Consider the following 19,059-nt stretch of genomic DNA (forward strand, 5'->3'; position numbering starts at 1 on the left):
AAATGGAATATTTCTATTAAGATATCTCCAAAAGAATATTTTCCTCTTCCTGTGAAATGAAGTGTTTCATCACAGGAATGGAGAGTGAGAGCATTGTTCAAAAATCAAAGAAATTAGTTGTCAAATGATTAACAATATAAGCACTTGTAATGATTTTTTTTAAACATTTTTAAGCACTGATTTTTGATACATAAATAATAAATTCCCCTTTTAAAAAAGAGCAAAGAATCTGAATAGTTAGTAGTTAATAGTCAGAGAAAGCTGAAGCTACCATTCCCCTCTCTTACACATACTGCAACAGCCAATCTAAAATACCATCCCATTTATCAGCTGTAGCCTGCAGCTGGCGTTGACTACAGTTAATGGGTTATTTGCTTTTTCCCATCTGAAGGTGATCAATATCGGATCGATATATGCGATCAACAACTTCTTCAGAAGTCTTTAAATGAGAGCTAAATAAACTGTTCAGGTATGCTTTCCTGTTTATATCTGTGATATGCTCATTTATCATGACATAACTTTACTGACGTTTCTGAACCGAAGAACAATCTAATAAACACAATCATTTCCTCTTCAAAGATGGTTCTCATCAGACGTGTTCATGTTTGCACCTGATTTCGATTTGGTTTTTGTTTTTTGACAAAAACATATAATCACTTTAGTCAATTTTTGATTGTCAGGTTTGGTCTTGTTTTAGGTAAGTGAGAGAAAACTTTTACACATTTGGTCTAATCTTAATCAGCCATTTTTAGATTTTTTATTATATGAAATACTTAAGTGACATTTCATCAAACTCCCAGATTTTGTAGCCAGGGTTTTATGTGTTGGCACTTAATTTCTGTTTTTTTAAATTAACTTTAACAAAGTAGCATAATGACCTTTAAATTATACAATGGCTAGTTTAGACTTGAATTCAGAAATCCTTAAGGTATCCTTCCATAGATGACATTGTCACCAAAAATTACAGACAGCTAATGGACAGATTAAAGATGATCAATAGCTGACTGCAATTCTATTGTAAAAATGACTATTCTTCCACTTTTGTTTAAGCTAGTATGTTTCATCTACCCCCTGTAATGGGTCTTTGGAAAAAGATAATTAGGTCAGAATAGGAAAAAAATCCTATGGCTTCTTCTGATTTGACTTTTTGACTTTGTGAGAATTTGACAGAATTGCAACCTCTTGCAGCTAATATGGGATTAGTTAAATATGCATGAATTCTTAAAAACCTGCAGGGTCTGCACTGTTTGTCTTTGTTTTGGTCTCTTTCTCTTTGTTTCCTCTGAAGCAGCTTGAGGCTTCTACACTTTTTTTATCCGACTGCCACATGGCTGCTTTGTAGACGACAGACGTTCTGATCTCTTTATCAACCTTCTGTTTGTACCTCTCTGCTTCTCCTGTCTGGTTTCCTTCCCTCTGTTCCTCTCTTTCTATCAGTTTGTTTCAATTTCATCTCAGTCTGCTTGTGCTTAGCCCAAATTTCTTAACCTATGTCTGTATTTCTCCCTCTCTCTCTAACAAGCCTGCACCAACACACACACACACACACACACACACACAAAAAAAACACACAAACACAAAAAACACACACACACACCCCTTAACCTGCGGTCCGCTGCCTCACTGCACCAAAGTCATCAATATTCTCAATCAATAACGGCATTGATCAGACTTGCTCATCTCTGGTCATCTTGCTTCTGTAATCAAACCCTGCTTCTCTTTAAATGATCACAGCACAAATTCAGTAAATAACACACACACAGACAAACACACACCTCTTAAAGCTGCTGATCACAGCCTTGCTTTGTCCAAATTGTCAATATCTTCTAATCAATACTGGAATTGATGGGAGCTTAGTAGAATCAGACCTCGTGGTTCAAAAAAGAGAAAGAAGAACGCAGAAGGAAACTTTACCACCCCCTATGTCTTCTTTTCTGTCAGTCGTTAGAATTCATTTGAAAAAGCTTCATTGACATGTGTGTTACATAAAGAATATTGAAAACATTCGGACGGCGTGGAGGCAGGATAAAGAAAAAAAAGAATGAAAAACAATACAAGGGGGAGACATGAGAGAGCCCCAGTGCAGCCAGCAGCACATGCCACTGCTCGGCATGAAATGGACTTCACAGGCTTAAATATACCGGACTCATTGCAGCTGTGCTTTTCTGTCGTGACTTCTCACACAAGTCTGAAAGAACAAGTGCTACTGTCTTCACCAGCACGACGAGTAACAAGTTGCGTATTATGTGCGTAACCGTGGCACTAAGTGTATCTTTACACATAGGTATGATGGCTGAACACAATATCGTGTGACACCGATGAAGGACAGTTTTACAACAAAACTGAAGGCGGACACTAGCCAAGACACAAATCACAACTCGTTGTTTTTACACTACGTTTTGTGTGAGATTAAACAAACGAAATATAAAGAGATGGAGCTTTAAATCTGTTGACAGATTTTTTTACTTTTGGACTGAGACTGTCCAGCTGTTTCTACCTGCTGGTTACTGTTGCTAAACTAAGCTTACCAGCTGCTGGCTCCTGTGTGGTATTGATCTTCTCGTCTAACTCCCAGCAAGGAAGCAAATGAGCCTATTTCCCAAATTTTCAAGCTGTCCCTTCGATAAGCCAAAGAACTATATTAGTGAATAACTTAAACGAGACAACATATTTATTGTACAATATGTCATCTTCCATTCTCCATCTGTTGAGAAATGTGATGTAGGTTACAACCTTCTCTGAGCTGTCGGCTCATAAAAGAGGGCAGACAGGAAAACAAACACTTAATGAAAGAAAACAACCAGAGGTGTTTTCGAGAACACCGTTTTACACAACTGTTGGCAGTGAACACTATTACTTTTCCAGTGTAATTTATTTGACGTTATATTCATCATTTTACATTTATATAGGCTCGCTAGATTTCATTTCAGTGTGAGGTTGGAAATACCTGTACAGCTGCGGCAGGTATAGACAAGCTGCAAACGTTTACTTTTGAAAAGAATCTTTTTTTAAATCAACATTAATATACACAATACTGAACGTTTGCATAAAAGAAGACACAGAGAAACACACACAAACATGGGATGCATACACACACGCACACACGCGCGTAAAGGAGTGCCTCTTATCTCCTAAACAGGCTTGAGATGAAAGGGGGGGTGTATATGTGTGTGTGTGTGTGTGCGTGTGTGTGTGTGTGTGTTGTGTGTGTGTGTGTGTGTGCGTGTGTGTGTGTGTGTGTGTGTGTATGTGTGTGTATGCGTTGTGTACCTGAGGCAGTGTAATCAGTCTCAGTGAGTTTGACTCCCTGCGGTTTCCTCTCAAGGTCACAATATGAGCTCTGTCTGCTCTGACTGCTTTGCTGACTGTCTTTCCTCCTCTGTGAACAGCAGCTCTATGCTCTGGCTGACTGCTTTACTGACTGCTGCAACCTCTGTTGTATTCACTGGTTCAGCGTCTGTGAGACTGACTCTTAGGGTCTGGTGATATGACGATTCATTCTGTGAGAAGATTAAAATTTTCCAGCAGCACGGCTTTGCTGTACTCCTTCTACTGAGATAGAGTGTATCTCCCAGTAATATCTCTGGGTATGTTAGGCCATTTGTGGGCAATGCTGCAGGACTCAGTGACCTTCTTCATAAGATTTTAGTATCTTGTTTTTTACTGATCTCACTAAAACACATTCCTGTCTGGTTATTTTTTTTAAAAGTGGGTTTTTACAGAAAATGCACGATATTGTATATAGTGATATTATGATGTCAAATTACATAGAGAGGATACTGTCTTTGTTTCAGCAGTGAGCAGTGTCATTCTGCTGTGATGTACTTGTTTACCTGTTTCTTCCATGTCCTTCTGCTGTGTCAGTGCCATTCTGCCTTGGTTTACTGACTGTTTTGTCTGTGTGTTTCAGCGGTGGTCAGTGCTATCCCGGTGCCAGCTCTGGACTCCTCTCAGTATCCTGGTATTCTGCCTTCACCGTCCTGCAGCTTCACACACAACAAGTTCAGCCTGAGACCGATGCCTTTCCCTAGCCTGACTGTGGACAGAGGATACACACCAGGTACCGGAATACTACTGCTACTAATACTTCTGATGTTACTGTAGAGACAGAGGAAATACTCCAGTACTGCCCATAATAAAAATACTAATGAAAAAAATAACCATTAGACAGATAACAGGTACATCTGTGATTCTTGCACTTGCCAGTCATTTACGTACAAGAGGCTGCAGTGGTAGGCCAACAGGCAAAACAAGCTGTGCTAGAGGTTGAACTGGGAGCTTTCAGAGAAACTGCAGTAGGCTACAAAAAAGTTTCTGAGAGGTTTGTCTTTCACACAGCACTCACCTCCGATCCGCATATTTCCACGTACATTCTAAAAAAAAGTGAGACTGCATTTTGGTGGCATAAGACATGTTAAAACACCCATGCCCATTGTTTTCTATGTAAGTGTTGGGTATGGATACGGAACCCTGGATTATCAGGATGTGAAGCAGCAGTTCCAAAGCCATAATTACATGAACAAATTAGCCAATTGATAAAAAGGGAGTAACCAAACCCACAGACAAAAGCACAGTTGTTGAAACAACAGCCTTCAATAGTCTCTGGTCAAGAGAGTCTATGTTGTTAGCATGTTCGGCTAACTACTATCTACTACCTACCTAACAACAGCATTATTTAAAGGCCGTGGAGCACATCATTAACTGACTTCATTAGTTTGTGGGGTTACAGGCTGCACTAAAGAGAAAGAGGCTCTTTCCTGTTTTTTATTGGATTTGGGGAAATTTAGACATCAGCGACCCCAACAACGTTACCAGAGATAGTGTTACAGTTAGTTCTCAACCTAAAAGCCTTTTCTCTTGTAATGTTAAAACATAGCAAATAGCACTTAATCTAACTACAAATTCTACTAGAGATGATGGGAACACACCAAGTAGCCTCAACTACTGATATACTCATTACAATGATTATAGGTATCATTAATACATAATAATATCACTATCATACTCATTGTTATGACCACGGCAAATGTTAATAATAGAAAGATAGTATATAATATATTATATATAGTATATATAATGGTATATAATAATACAATAATAAACCTTAACCTTTAAACCTTAAATTACAACAGGGCTTAAACTGCAGCATCTTAGTCTTCCCAGTTCTCTCTCCACTGTTCTCCTCCTCCTCCTCCTCCCTTTTGTATTTAAGCCCCATTTTGCAGAAGAGCTAAATGCTAAACGACGTGATGGGGAGCAGTAATTCAGTAATTGGCTAATTCCTGGTCGGCTTGTATCAATGATTTAACAACAGCAGAGAGATGAGGAGAAGCTTCAGAGTCATTGAATTAGCTGACACACTGGGAGGGCTGATCACTGCTGGCAAAACACACACTTGCAAGATGACGAAGGGGTGGTTTTGGGGCAGCTAATGATAGAGTGAAGTAGCAATAATGAGAGAGAGATGTGGAGGCTGTTAATGAGGGAGATAACATAAACTTTAAAGTCACACAAGCAATGAGACACGACAATGAGCTTCTCTGATTGCAAATTGAAAGGACAAGATTGGGTCCAAAAGAAGCCCACTCCAAGTCCCAGATAGCATTGCTGAAAGACATACCCAGTCAGGGAGCTTCAGACTCTTTTACAATGTGGCTCATGACAGGATGAAGTCAAACATTGACAGCTGTAGAAAGTGTTGGATAAAGTCCGATATTTGAAATAATTCATTACGATCTTTCAAAGCGGTCTGTATATAATACATCTCTGGGGCAGCTGTGGCTCAACATGTAGAGTGGGTTGTCCACCAATCACAGGGCTGGTGGCTCTATCCCAAGCTCCTCCTGTCCACATGTTGAAGTGTCCTTAAGCAAGACACTGATTTCAATGAGTAGGCCAGCATGTGACTGTATGTGTGTTTGTGTGATTGGGTGAATAAGAGACAAATTTTGAAGTGCTTTGGATGAATACCCAGTACTATGTAAATGCAGTCCATTTACTGTTTATTATGATTACATTGTTCTGGATTGAGTCTTCTCCATAGCAACAGCTCATTCAAATCTCTTCAGATTTAATGAATCCCATATTTTATATTATAAGCATCCTGAACCACAAATTTTGTCCCAAGATAAAATCAAGTGAAATTTGGAAGAAAAAAAAAAGACAAATTAATAAATTGTTGTTCGTCAATGCCAACAACTTCCACTTTATTCAGACCCACAGAACTTCATTTTAAATTTTAGTTGAGATCCCAGAGTTTCCAAAAATGCCAAATATATAAGGGAGGATTTCAAGAAATGTTTCTAAAATGATGCATCAAGACATGTATAATATTGGCTTTTGATGAAATTGTGCACCCATAAAAAACCTGTAGTGTGGGGTTTGAATATTTCACTCAGTGTAAATCAAATATAGTAGCTTTAATGAAGAGCTAGTATGACCTTCTGTGCATACATGGCTTACAGCGAGGACAGCTTGTGGACAGTTTGTGGCTTTTGCCGATTGCTCAATATCAGGTTGTTTTTGGGCAAATTGCCAATCATGGTCTTTAGCTTTGTCTCTAAGACAACTATAAATTATGTACAGCACTTTCTTTGGAGAGATTCTTCCCTTTGCACCAGGCTGTAAGGTACCTATATTGTATATAATATACTTATTCTTAGCAAACCACCAGTGCTAATTATTTCCAGAGTGTTTTACCAGGGCAAACTTTCCACAACAAAAATACCTGCCCAGCACAAAACAGCAGACAGACACACTTAGCAAGTAGCTGGTGACCATAGTGAAGCATTTAGCAGCTAATGAGTTGGTGGAGAGTTTGGGGAAGAGCGAATATTGGACGTATATTCATCAGGTGGGAACTCCAATGTTGAGTTAGATGTTGAATACATTTTCTATGTTTTAATCATTTTTTTTTTTTAGCATTTTAAAACCTGTACTATAATGTCTGTTTATGGTCAGTCAGTGGCTTAGCCTGACACAGAAGGACATCATAGAGCCCCTGTTTTATTTGGCAGACATTTACCTCTGTGTTTTCTTCTACTTCTTGTTTTATGGCAGCAGACCCCTTAATACAAAGCACAATATACCTATGACCTTTCCTCAAAATGTGATTTAATAAACTGCCAAAAACACTAAAAGATGAATAACTTTACATTCATAGTTCTAACAATAAAAACATTAAAGCAGGCTAGCTAAACTAAGACAAAAACATGGATGAATTTCATTTATGGAATATGAGCAATACAAAGTTTTATTGTCTTCACAGGCTCTCACGCCATTCCCCCACCCCTCCAGATCATTCAGTGGCTGAACTGATCAGGGATCAGATAAATTCTACAACAGCTTTGTTGAAATTGCTGGAGCTAGTTTTTTCCAATTGCTTGAATGAGACTGTGAATTTCAGTGTAAAATCAGCTTCTGTTATCTCAGGGGACAGACCCTCTAAGTAGATATTTCCACAAAGTGCTTGCAGACATAGTTACACTTGAGAGGAGTGAAGATGATGTATGGTTCTAGGTGAGAAGGATTCATTTACAACCTTTCCACATTTGCCTAGAATCGGATTTCATTCCATCTTGAGTCTTTCTTGGATACATTTTACACTTTTTTTTGATATCCAATAGCTAGCCAATCCAGGCAAGACACATGAATTGCAAATAGAGACTCTGAGTTGTGAGCAGTTGAATTAAAGACTGTTAAAGACCTTTCTTAGATAGATGGTTAGATTTTGATTATTTTTAGTGTTCTGATTAATTAAATCTATAAAATATTTTGCAAGCACAACGGTTAGAATTAATTTTCCGACCCCTGAAATGATCTTATTATTATTCGTCTTGCAACCCCTTATTAGGGTCCTGATCCCTCTGCAGTCAGCAGGGATGTGTCTGAACGTTACCAGCTCACTCATGCGTGTGCTAGTATAAGACATGATACAAACAAAACACACCAAAATATTGCACTATAACACCAGTAGTGATCAAAAACTGAACATGATACAGTTAAAGAGATATTTAAGAGGGTAATCAAGTGTTTGAAAGCCAAATAGGAAAACATAGTAATGATGTGTGATGTTTGAACACGGTTTAAGGTTGATTTGCTATAGTATGGTTAAATGATCCAGGGCTCTCCCATGTTTCTAGACTGAGGAACATTTCCAGACTGAGGAACATTTAAGTGAAAAGTTCTGGTATAAAAAAAAATATATATATATATCTGCAGTCTGTTGTTGGGAACTTGTGTTCCTTTGTAGACACTGCAAGTAAAAACAAAATTGAATAAATCACTTCACCATTCTACCTCAACATCTTTAACCGATGGATTTTTTATCTCTCGACTCATACCTTAAAATGAATTAACTGTTGTGTTTCTTTGTGTCTAAGTATAGTTCTTATGCTTTCCGTTCAAACACTCAGAGTAAGCAAATAAACAACCAAGGTGTCATTTAACAGTGTTACTGCAGCTTTCCATCACTGCAGTGATGGAGATTAGGTTTGTTGTCAAATATGAAATGCGATGGAGAGGAGATGGGTGGGCAGTGCAAATGAAAGGTGGAGGAGTGGAGGAGCTTATGAAAAAAGAGGAGGACACATCCTCCTTTCCTCTGTCATCTCATTTATACTTATTACCCTTTCTGGTTGTTTTATTTATTGATTTATTTTTGTTGTGTTTTGTTTTCCTCTGGTCCTTCTTCTTCTTTGATTTGAGGGATGCCCTTCATTGTCTGGAAACTATCACAAAATGATCCAGACTGTTACTCTGATCTCTGGATCTGGATTAGAGTAAAACCAGTTTGATATACAGTAAGGGGAGGATTAGTGTCAGGACGGTGTGTTTTCTTTCCTTTCTGAGGTGGTTATAGGTTGAGGCTATTGTCAAACAGTAGCCTGATTATTAAAAAAAATTGTTGTTTCAATTCATTCACTCAGTTTGACTGTGTTATCCTGGCAGATTTATTGTTTGAAGGGATGGTATTTTATTTTGTAAATCCCTAACAACTCAGTAGTGGCTGATGTATCCATCTTGTCGATGTAATTTTCAATCAGCGAGGAGGCTGCGGTTGTGTTGGTAGAAGCAGCTCACTTAATGTTTTTCCTAAAAGTCCTCGAACCTGAACGTCCATACAGTAAAGGTTTTTTGTCCTTACCCTCTGATATGACCCATAGAAGCATCTCCTGAAATAGCGCGCCTAAGGTGGCAAGTATACCAGACCTTTGTCGTCATGGTTACAATAATAAATACACAAAGTCTATCCAGTGGTGGCGTACCGGACCTTTGTTATCATAGGGACAAACTACCTACATCCTTGCTCAGGTTTGAGGACTTGTAGCAAAAATTCAAGGTCTGTGTTATTGTTCCTGAGTCCTTTTCTTTGGGCTCCCTGTGCTTTTAAAAATCTTTCCCTTCTTCCTCTTCAATCCCTCTCTCTTCGCTCTTTCCCCACCCATCATCTGCTTTCCATCCACCTGTTCCCTCAGTCTTCTATGTGTGGCTCTCACATTCCTTCCCTCAGCTTTTCCTCTCCTTTCTTTCTCTCGTCCCAACTGGTTAATGAACACAGCGGCTGTACGAGAAATTAGTGGCTGTCCCTACTCTCCCATGTTCTCTCTGATCAGACTGGCAGCAGCTACACAGGGAGTTTCATCTCTCATGTCACATCAGAGGCATGTTTCTGCACACTGTCAGGAGATTTCTTTTCTCTTCCCTTCAGCAAGAAGCTCCTCTTTTTTGTCTTCATCTACCTATTTCTCTCACATGTATCGCCGCAGAGATGAAATGGGGTTTCTCTGAGAGTGAAGAAATTTAGCCAATAACGAAACACCAGCAAAAAATATTCACACTCAACAAAGGAAAAGAACAAAATTGAAAATCTGACAGAACTCTGGGTTTCTTTATGCATAAGGAAAAGATTGATGTTTTAAGTTAAATTATTAAAGTATATAGTTTAGTTTTAATAGATTTTAAAGATCCATGAGCCTTTCAGTGCATACATTTCAAAATATGACTGTTTTTTCTGTCATGGAGGTGAAACGCACAGCTAAAAGTAAAGACAGTAGACAAACATCTCCCTTGCATGCATGTGTCTGTTTCTCTCTAGTGGGGTTTAAACACATTAGGAATGACCACAGGTGTTCAAACAAACAGTAGAAGGTCCATGCAGACAGTATTTACATTAAAATTCCTGACAGAAACACATTTTCTGTCCCGCTGCCCTCCTGCAGCAGCAGTAATTTACACAAGAGTGGAACATTTTCTCAGTGTATTACTGCCCACATCAAAGCAGAAACTGACAGAAACTGGAAAAATCGCTGAAGCTCAGAAAAATTTTGTTTCAGAATATTCACGTTTGAAGTTTGTTTTCTTCAATGTATGTTTTTCTGTCTTTTCTCCACATAAATGTTGACTCTTTACAAATGACTCAGTGATTCAGACTAATTGGACTTTTTTTCTTTTGTCCTTCCCTCTCTTCATCCCAATTCTTTAATTCTTCCAATCCCCAAATCCCTCTTTAACATCTCTCATATCTTTCTGTCCTCCGACCAATTCTTTTCACCTACTTCCCTCTCTCCTAACTTCCTTTATGTCCTCCTCTTCTTCAGCGATGCCCACAGACACTTCCACCAATCCTCTCCTCCAGCAGCAGCCTCCACCACAGCAGGCCCCTCCCCTTCTCCCCGGCTCCTCCGGCACGCCCGGGGAACACGTTTCCGGGGTTGGCCCAGTCCCGGGTGTTCCTGCTGCTGCTGCAGCCGCCGCCGATGAGGCCCAGGCAGGGAGCGGTCGGACCATCCCAACAGCCTGTGTGCGGCCCACCCACCCGCTACGAAGCTTCACCAACCCACTGCTGCCACCACCCATGGGGACTATCGACCCCAAGGTGTACACCTCCATGATGCCGCAGTCCAGTGAGTACAGCTGTTTGTCAGGTGTCTTAAGACTCAGTTCACAAATCAAAGATCATGATACACCCAGGTTTTTCTTTAAACCCATAAGTGAACTAAAAACTAATATTGTTATGTTACATAACATAACATGGCGTATCATGACATAATGGTCAATGCAAGTAACATGACATAACAGGAGGCTTAACGTGACACATTGTGATGTGACATAAAGTGACATGAACTTGACGTGACATAATGAGTTGTAACATGACGAACATAAGAAGATAGTGTGATGCGATGATACATTTCGTGACGTGACATGATGTGACATGGTGCAAAGGGGTGTGATGTGGCAGTGAGTTCATCGAGGATGGAAACCCTAGTGGCGTATTTGTAACATGACATTATGTGACGTGACATTACGCGACGTGACATTACGTGACTTGACATTACGCGACGTGACGTGACATGACACGACGTGACATTACCTAACATGACGTTACGTGACATGACAATACGCAACGTGACATTACACGACGTGACATATCCAAATGTGACATTATTTGACATGACATTACGTGACATTAAATTATGCAACGTGACATTACGCGACGTGAAATTACACAACGTGACATTATGTGACATGGCATTATATCACATGACATTACGCGATGTGTCTTTACGAGACATGACATTACGTGACATTACATAACAGCATGACATTTTTCATGAAGTAACATGACATCAAATTATGCAGCATCACATTACATAATAGGACCAAACCAAAGCAGTTAGCATAATGGCTGAAGGCTGAATTCAGAGCTAAAGTGGGTTCAGCATCACTTCCTCTAATGTCCACTAGATGGTGCTCCAAGAGAACTTTATTTAAGTGAATAGGAAAAACCTTTACCTCAAATACTCATCTTTCGGGTTTTCAATTTGCCTCACTGGAAGTTTTAGAGTATCGCTGCATTCACTTTTTATGACTTAATGTTTGCCATTCCTTCACTGAAGTGTTAAATGATTCCTTCCTAAGGACTGATGTGATGTTTATTTAGTGCTCATTCCATTGGTCTCACATTTTTAGCTGAAACGAGACCAGGAAAATGAGGTTACCCCACATGATGACAAAAAACTTATATCTTTTAAAGTTGGTATCTGGTTCCACTCTCTGTATCTGTGTCTGCTGTTTCTCCTGTTTGTCATTGATTGTTTTGTTAGATTCCAGCAACTCTTTGTTTAAGCTGGATTCTTTCCATTGAGCGACTTCACTTTGTTTAATATTTTATTCAGGGAAGCTAAATGCATTTAGCCTCAGGCTGCTACACGGTGTGTGATTGTCCATACAGTGTGTATACGTGTGTGTGTGTGTGTGTGTGTGTGTGTGTGTGTGTGTGTGTGTGTGTGTGTGTGTGTGTGTGTGTGTGTGTGTGTGTGTGTGTGTGTGTGTGTGTGTGTGTGTTTGTAGAAGGATACTGTAACTGGCCTTGACATTAGCCAGAGGGTTGCATCTGATCTGGACTGACCTCCCGTGTTTTCTCTCTTTCTCTCTTTATGTTACGTCTCTCCATATATCCACCTCTCTCTCTCTCTTTCTCTCTCTCTCTCTCTCTCTCTCTGTCTCTCTCTTTGTCTCACTTTCAAGGAGCCTTATATTTCACAAAACATTGTTCTTCCTCATGAAAATCATCTCTCCTTAGTTGTCTTTTGTCTTTTTTTAGCCCTGCTATAGGACTCTAGCAATGGCACTCTCAGTCGGTCCACCAATTCAGACGGAAATATCTTCACAAATGTCAGCTGGATTGCCTTGAAATTTGGTTAAGACGTCTGCGGTTTCTTGACAATGAAACCTATTGACTTTGTCGAGCACCTCAGCTCATATTTTTCATTACCAGTCTATGATAAGATAACTAAGCTCGATTCCAGGGGAGTGACAAGGTTAGACATTATCTACTTTCACATAATAACATATTCAATGTAAGTTAGTTGAGTTAAGTAGCTTGTAAGTCAGCATAGCAGAGTAATTTTCAGTAAAATTAAGTTAAAGATAGCTACTCAGGTTTTCAGTGGTCAAGACCAGACTAAATCTGATTTTTTCATTAGCTACATATTTAAAGCTTGGTTATTTGCTTACTATTAGATAGCACACGCCATAGAAAATGTATCTATTTTTTGGCACACTTGAATGGTTATCCACTATGCTTCCTCTAAGGACATGACCCTAGTATCTGGATAAGAGTGTGTCTTGTTGAAGCTTGCTAGTTCAAAATGGTCCTGAGTGCCCACTTAAGATCTCAAGAACCCACCAAAGCTACTGGAGAAAAAAAGGAGAGCAGACACAGACACAAGCGCATAAAAATGATTCTGTTTACATCTTGAAATTTGTACCTGCACGCTGTTAACTTGCAGACTGAAAAGTGCTCAGATTTGTTTTTTTAAGTTCACTAATTCTTTTGTGCTCCATATACGTACTTCCAAATAAAACATCATTAAATGTGTTAGTAAGGAGCTGCTCCACCCTAAGCCCCCATAACAGCTTCATTGCTCTTTGCCATGGATTCTCCAAGTACTGGAGGAATGAACACCATATTCCCTCATTCCCTGTCTGTCTTCTCTGTCTTCTTTACTTTCATTTCTATTCCCTTTATATATCCTCTCTTACTGTCAGTCTTTTTTAGATCTGTCTTTCTCTTGTTCATTTCCCTCGTTGGCTCATCCTGTCATTCTCCCTCTGAACACCTGCAGCAGTGGGAACAAAAAACAAAACACTTGCCTACAGTACATTTGATCCCTAGACAGTGTGTGTGTATGTGTGGGTGTATTTGGTTGTGTGTAATGCTTTCTGTAGGTGTGTATTACTTCAGTGTGTATGTGGGCGGGTGTATATATAGTTCCATTATGGTTCTGTTTACACGCCCAGGTGGCCTCAGATTAACATTGATTTTCAGCTCCTGGAAACCTTTTGCTCAGAAATAGTGAGCCTACGGCAACAATGGGCTCAACTCCCAGAGACCCCCCACTCACCCTCTGACCCCAAAACCACCCCCATGCCCCCCCCCCCAACACGGACCCTCAGAGCCGGGCAGCACTACCTCCATCAACTCCCCTCCTCCCCTCCATCTCTCTATCGAGGAGAGCAAAAAAGACTTGTGAGCAATGAGGTTTGATGTTCATTGTTGGTCTTGTTTGTGTGTTTATCCAGGCCTGAATGACTCCCTCGGCGAAAAGAATGAGATTCTCTCATGGTTTAATTGGATTGTTGTGGTGAAAGAGAGAAAGAAAGAGGGGGAGAGAGACTTGGGCAGAGGAAAGGTTGATACTCAAGTTTGTAAGATGGACAGAAAGCTGCACATGAGAGAGGTTTACTTGAAACTTGTTCTTGCTCTAATGTACCTGCTGTTGGTCTGTAAAAAAATGGGATTTCTAGGTGCTGTTTCAGAAGTTTCTGGATTATGTTTTTTGTTAAAATATTAAGGAAACATTTTTATTGGACATATGTGCAAGACTTTCATTGTCAACCTATTTCATTCATTTTTTTTACAATACTAGCTACTGGGAAATAAAGCATGAAGAGTGCTTTTGTTTCTTTTTAAGCAATTGGTGAAGACTGAGCAGTATGTGTTGACTCTTTAAAGGGGCAATATGTAAGTTTTTTAGTTCAAAACATTCAAAAATTAACTAAGATTATCTACAGACTTTAGTGTGTGAACAGTTTTGACGTTTTGTCAAAGACGTCTATGTATTGTGTTGCAGAAATATCTAATGAAGTCAGCGTGCTAAGCATCTAGCCCCAGCCCATCCCATCTCATAATACCACTTTGTACCTCAAGAGGCGATAGTGAGTCACCGTATCACTCAGTCTGCCCTCAGTCTAACATGAGAAGATGAAAAGTAGCAGCTGCGAGTAGGTTTTTAAACTTGTGTTGCAGCCATCCTCTCTGCAATATTCCTCCACTCTTATCTCCAGCTCAGCTCTTGATGCTGCTGCTCAAGCTGCTCTCCCTCTTACTCACATGTTACACCTCTCGTGGCTCGTCCTCGACGCATGCTAGCACTACATCTTCCCTGTCTCTCTGACTGGGCCGACTTAGAGTGAAATCGTCGTTGTCAGTCTAGCAATAACCAAAGAAAAAAAAACTACCAGTTACATAATCAGATTGCAAGTGCCCTATGCTGAGTTTAGATTTATTGAAGCTAACGTTAGCTCAATGTGAGGGTGAGGGTTGAACCTCGGTTGTGATTGGCCCAGGCCCGGAACACGTACCACGAATGACAGGTCAGCACGGCCAGTTTGTGCTTTCTGGTAATATGCTGCCCCCTATTTGTTTGGAGTATGAATTCAACAGCTAGCCAGTTCTTGCTCATTGCCCTTTTAAAATATTCACCAAGACTGCAACCTTTCGCAAACCTTACCCAAGTGTTTTATTTAAATATAGAATCAGCCCACTGTTGATATTTGGCATCTAGGCCCTGACCTTGTCACACCCAACAAGGAAATACTAAGCACATATCAGCAGGCAGTGGAGAGTGATGATAACAACATCCCCACAGAACCACAAAGCATACAGGTGGATGCTGGGGTGGAGGTGGGACTTTTGAAATGCTGTATTGACAGCAGCAGCATGAAGTGAAAGCATTGCTCTCAGGTGAGCTTTGTGGCAGCAGGCACGGCAGCACTGTGCGCTTAAGTACAACCCCATAATCACAAGGGTGTTGGATATATGTTGTAGTATAAAGAGTATGTAATGTGACTGAAGCTGTGGCCTTGGGTTAACAACTCAAACTAACTTCACATTCACTATGTATTGTGGTAGAATAGGTTGATGGTAACAGCTGTTTCTGTAGCTGTAACTACTGCTATTTTCAAAGGCCACCATAAAATACAATACAGCGCTCCTGCCTCCATTAGCAGTTTTATTTTGTTTAGCCACAAGGGAGTGTCCTTCCCCTGATCCGAAGCAGGCTCCTGGTTTGTCTAGCTATAGCTTGCTATGCTAACATTAGTTGATTACCTTTTCCTACTGAAGCACGGGCAGTTTGTGGGCGTATATTATGTTCTTCCTCACAGGTCAACTTCAGCTTTGCCTGTCCTTTAACCATCAACACACAAAAGAAATCATATACGAAAACATGAATGGATGTGTAAAATCCATAAGACAGTTATTTCCAGTAAATTGTTCTAAACTTATTCATCAAACATGCTTAAGTGTATTTCTTGTTAAGGGAGCACTCCAATGATTTTACTCATGAAGTAGAGTTTACTTGTCAAGAGGAGGGAACTGTATGTATGTAAATATGAAAAAATAACCCTGATGATGTCATCAGTCAGGATAGCTCAGCCTCAGCTGCTTCAGTCTTTTTTAATCTGTGTCTTGTGAGTCAAACATCGTTGCAATATACAGTGTAAATAGAATTAACTGGTTCAATGAAATCCAGGGCAAACATGTTGTGTAGTTTTGTAAATTTTTTGTAATATTTCAGATCTAATAGCAATAATCAAGGAATTAGTTTTGGCCACAATAATCAGGGCATGAGAATATGATATGAGCACTTCCGTGGTCTAAACAGTTGGGATGCTGAGTTATGAGCTTTGTATACCCAGCCATCCACCCCTACCTCCTTGATATGGCTTCTATGTTGTATGTGACTAGAAAAAAATGCTCCAAAACATATTTTGCAAAGCAAATTAGCCAGGATTATCATCCCATTGTAATCCAAGCATGAGCCACAAACTCTGTTAAATTTAAAATACAGTGAATTAAAGAATCTGAGGTAGAACAAATGAAACTCCAGTTATGTTGCTGCTATGAAAAGAGATGAGTTCGAATTAGAAATAAATATTATCAACAACTTCTATTTCTAGCTTCAACTGAAGCAAAGAGGTTTATTGTTCTTCACCAACCACAGAAACTGAGACCTTCTTCTATTTTTAACTCGAGCCTCCAAAGGCCATCTGCAGAGGAAAGCACGATGGTGGGCAGTTACTTACTTAAGTTGTCCTCAATGTGCAGTTTATTGCTGGAAGCTGTAATGGGATTGTCTGACTCAATGTCTGATACTGAGAAAAGACATTTCAGCCACAGCTGGAGGCAGACACAAAGCCAACTGTGATGGATGTTTTTAAGTGTACGCCTTCATCTCGCCTCAGAGGACACATATTATTACCAATGAAAAGCTTTACCATAGTTTAAAATGGTTATCTGTGGCATGACCATGTAGGACAGAGAGAGAAAGGTTGACACCTGTGGTATTTTTTACACTCATTCTCAAATCATTCACTTGACTTTTTCTTATTTTCAAGAGGCCGCAGTGTTCATTCCCCACACTATATACAAAAGCCTTACAAGTTTACCCGGTCAGTGGCACTACAGGAAAGATCAGGAGGTCACCAAAATCATAAGGATTCATCAATAATACTGTATATGGCAAAAAATTAACTCTGCAATAGAAAACAAAAAAACATGAATGCGAACACGACCGCATTGTCAGATAGCTCAGTCATGTAATTATTAAATTGTACTGAGGATAGTTAGCAGAGCAGCAGGTAAATCCAGGTGAAAGCTCTTATCTCATATTCATGTGACCTGTTAATACCCACCTCATGTCAAAGAAATGTGATGGGAGATTAAGGAAAAAAAGAATTTTCAAAAGACTTTGAGTCCTCAGGCGTGAAGTAAAAATGGAGCTGTGGAGGAGGATGGTGAAGGATAGTGTTGAGCTTCAATCTGCAGTTTGATCAGACATGGTGAGGTGGTAAGAGTGAGGCCTTAATACATCAAAGGTTTGCAGACTTTGTACTCTTGTTACACCCTTCAGATCACAAAGTTTAATGTAGTTCTATTACCAGTTTTATGGAGGCCCATTTCTCCCAGGAAAAGAAATAAAAGATGGAAACAGGAATAACAAAAATAAAAATACTGACGGTGAATCAAAATTATGAGATTCTAAGTCAACATCTTAGTTACTTAGCATAGCAAGTATAAATATTAGGAGAGGAGAAGATACTAAATCTGAGATAATAAAGAATGTTTACGATTCTAGTTGGTATTACTTGCTTTAATAATCATATCATATTGCCAACCAATCCCCCTATTTTAAAAAATAATCCACTCTGTTCCACTGTGTGATGAGATTAAAGTAGGTGGCTTGGGGATAGCAGCAGCCTGTTTTGTACTGGCTGATGGGATCTTGTGGTAGAAGTGCGGAACTGCGCCCTGCTGCTACTTCAAAATAAAAGGCACCGATGTTAGCGGACAGGAGCCAGAGCAGCTACCGCACCTTAACATGTCATTAAGAGATAGTAGATTAATATTATGACTGTACTTTTTATAGTTATATTTACAGAGACACAACATTCCCCATTGAGCAAGCTGGTGACAGCGGCAAGAAAAAAACTCCCTTTTAACAGGTAGAAACCTTGAACAGAACCCAGCTCATGGTGGGTGGGTTGAGAGAGAAAGAGAGAGAGTGAAAGAGAGAGAGAGAGGGAGGGGGAGAGAACAAGAGAGAGCAAGAAGAAAGAGAACATAGCACAATGCAGGTTCCACCTAAAGATATATAATAATAATAACATTAATAGTAATAATAATGAGACTAATTATAATTGTAGCAGTGGGTGTTGAGCAGGATTATGGGGGCAGCAGACGGTTTGCAGTTACGGTGTGAAATGCCAAATGAAATTAATGACAATAAAGTTTCATTGAATAAATCAAAATTCTGAGATGCTAAAGCAAGACACATCAGGTACTAAATGAGGATTATGAGACGGATAGTAAGGCAATATGACTCGTTATCTCATAATTTGGATTTACTGTAACTTCATTATTACCTAGCACTTTATATTTGATATCCCATGAGTATACTTCTATCATTTATACTACTATCATTCCTAAATTTTCACCCTTTTTTAAAAAAAAGTTCTTGGCAGAAATGGGCTTCCATACATTCCCAATGAAGCTAAAGTGTTTTAAGCCATGGAACAAAAATCTCTCTTGGCTTCTGTTTAGAATGCTAACAAAAGATCGGTCTGAAGATGGTGTTCTCCTGTGAACATCCATTGGCCAGTCTGCTGCCCCCTCATTGGTCCAGTAGACAGGTGCACAGAGAGTTAGACATCAAACCGACATGTAGACAGACACAAAATACAAAGGAGATAAATCAGGCTGACAAAGAAACA

At 39.6% G+C, this 19,059-nt stretch overlaps 1 protein-coding gene across 1 annotated transcript in view; it reads left to right on the forward strand.

Annotated features, from left to right (window-relative positions):
* The window catches only part of dcc (DCC netrin 1 receptor), a 306,576-nt gene that overhangs the window by 269,495 nt on the left and 18,022 nt on the right, over positions 1 to 19,059 (forward strand). Inside the window, exons 28-29 of the mRNA XM_040158011.1 lie at positions 3,911 to 4,060; positions 10,599 to 10,904. Of these exons, the coding sequence (XP_040013945.1) occupies positions 3,911 to 4,060; positions 10,599 to 10,904 (456 nt within the window). The remainder of the gene's footprint in view (positions 1 to 3,910; positions 4,061 to 10,598; positions 10,905 to 19,059) is intronic.

The sequence above is a fragment of the Xiphias gladius genome, chromosome 20, assembly GCF_016859285.1.
Source record: "Xiphias gladius isolate SHS-SW01 ecotype Sanya breed wild chromosome 20, ASM1685928v1, whole genome shotgun sequence".
Taxonomy (NCBI): Eukaryota; Metazoa; Chordata; class Actinopteri; order Istiophoriformes; family Xiphiidae; genus Xiphias; species Xiphias gladius.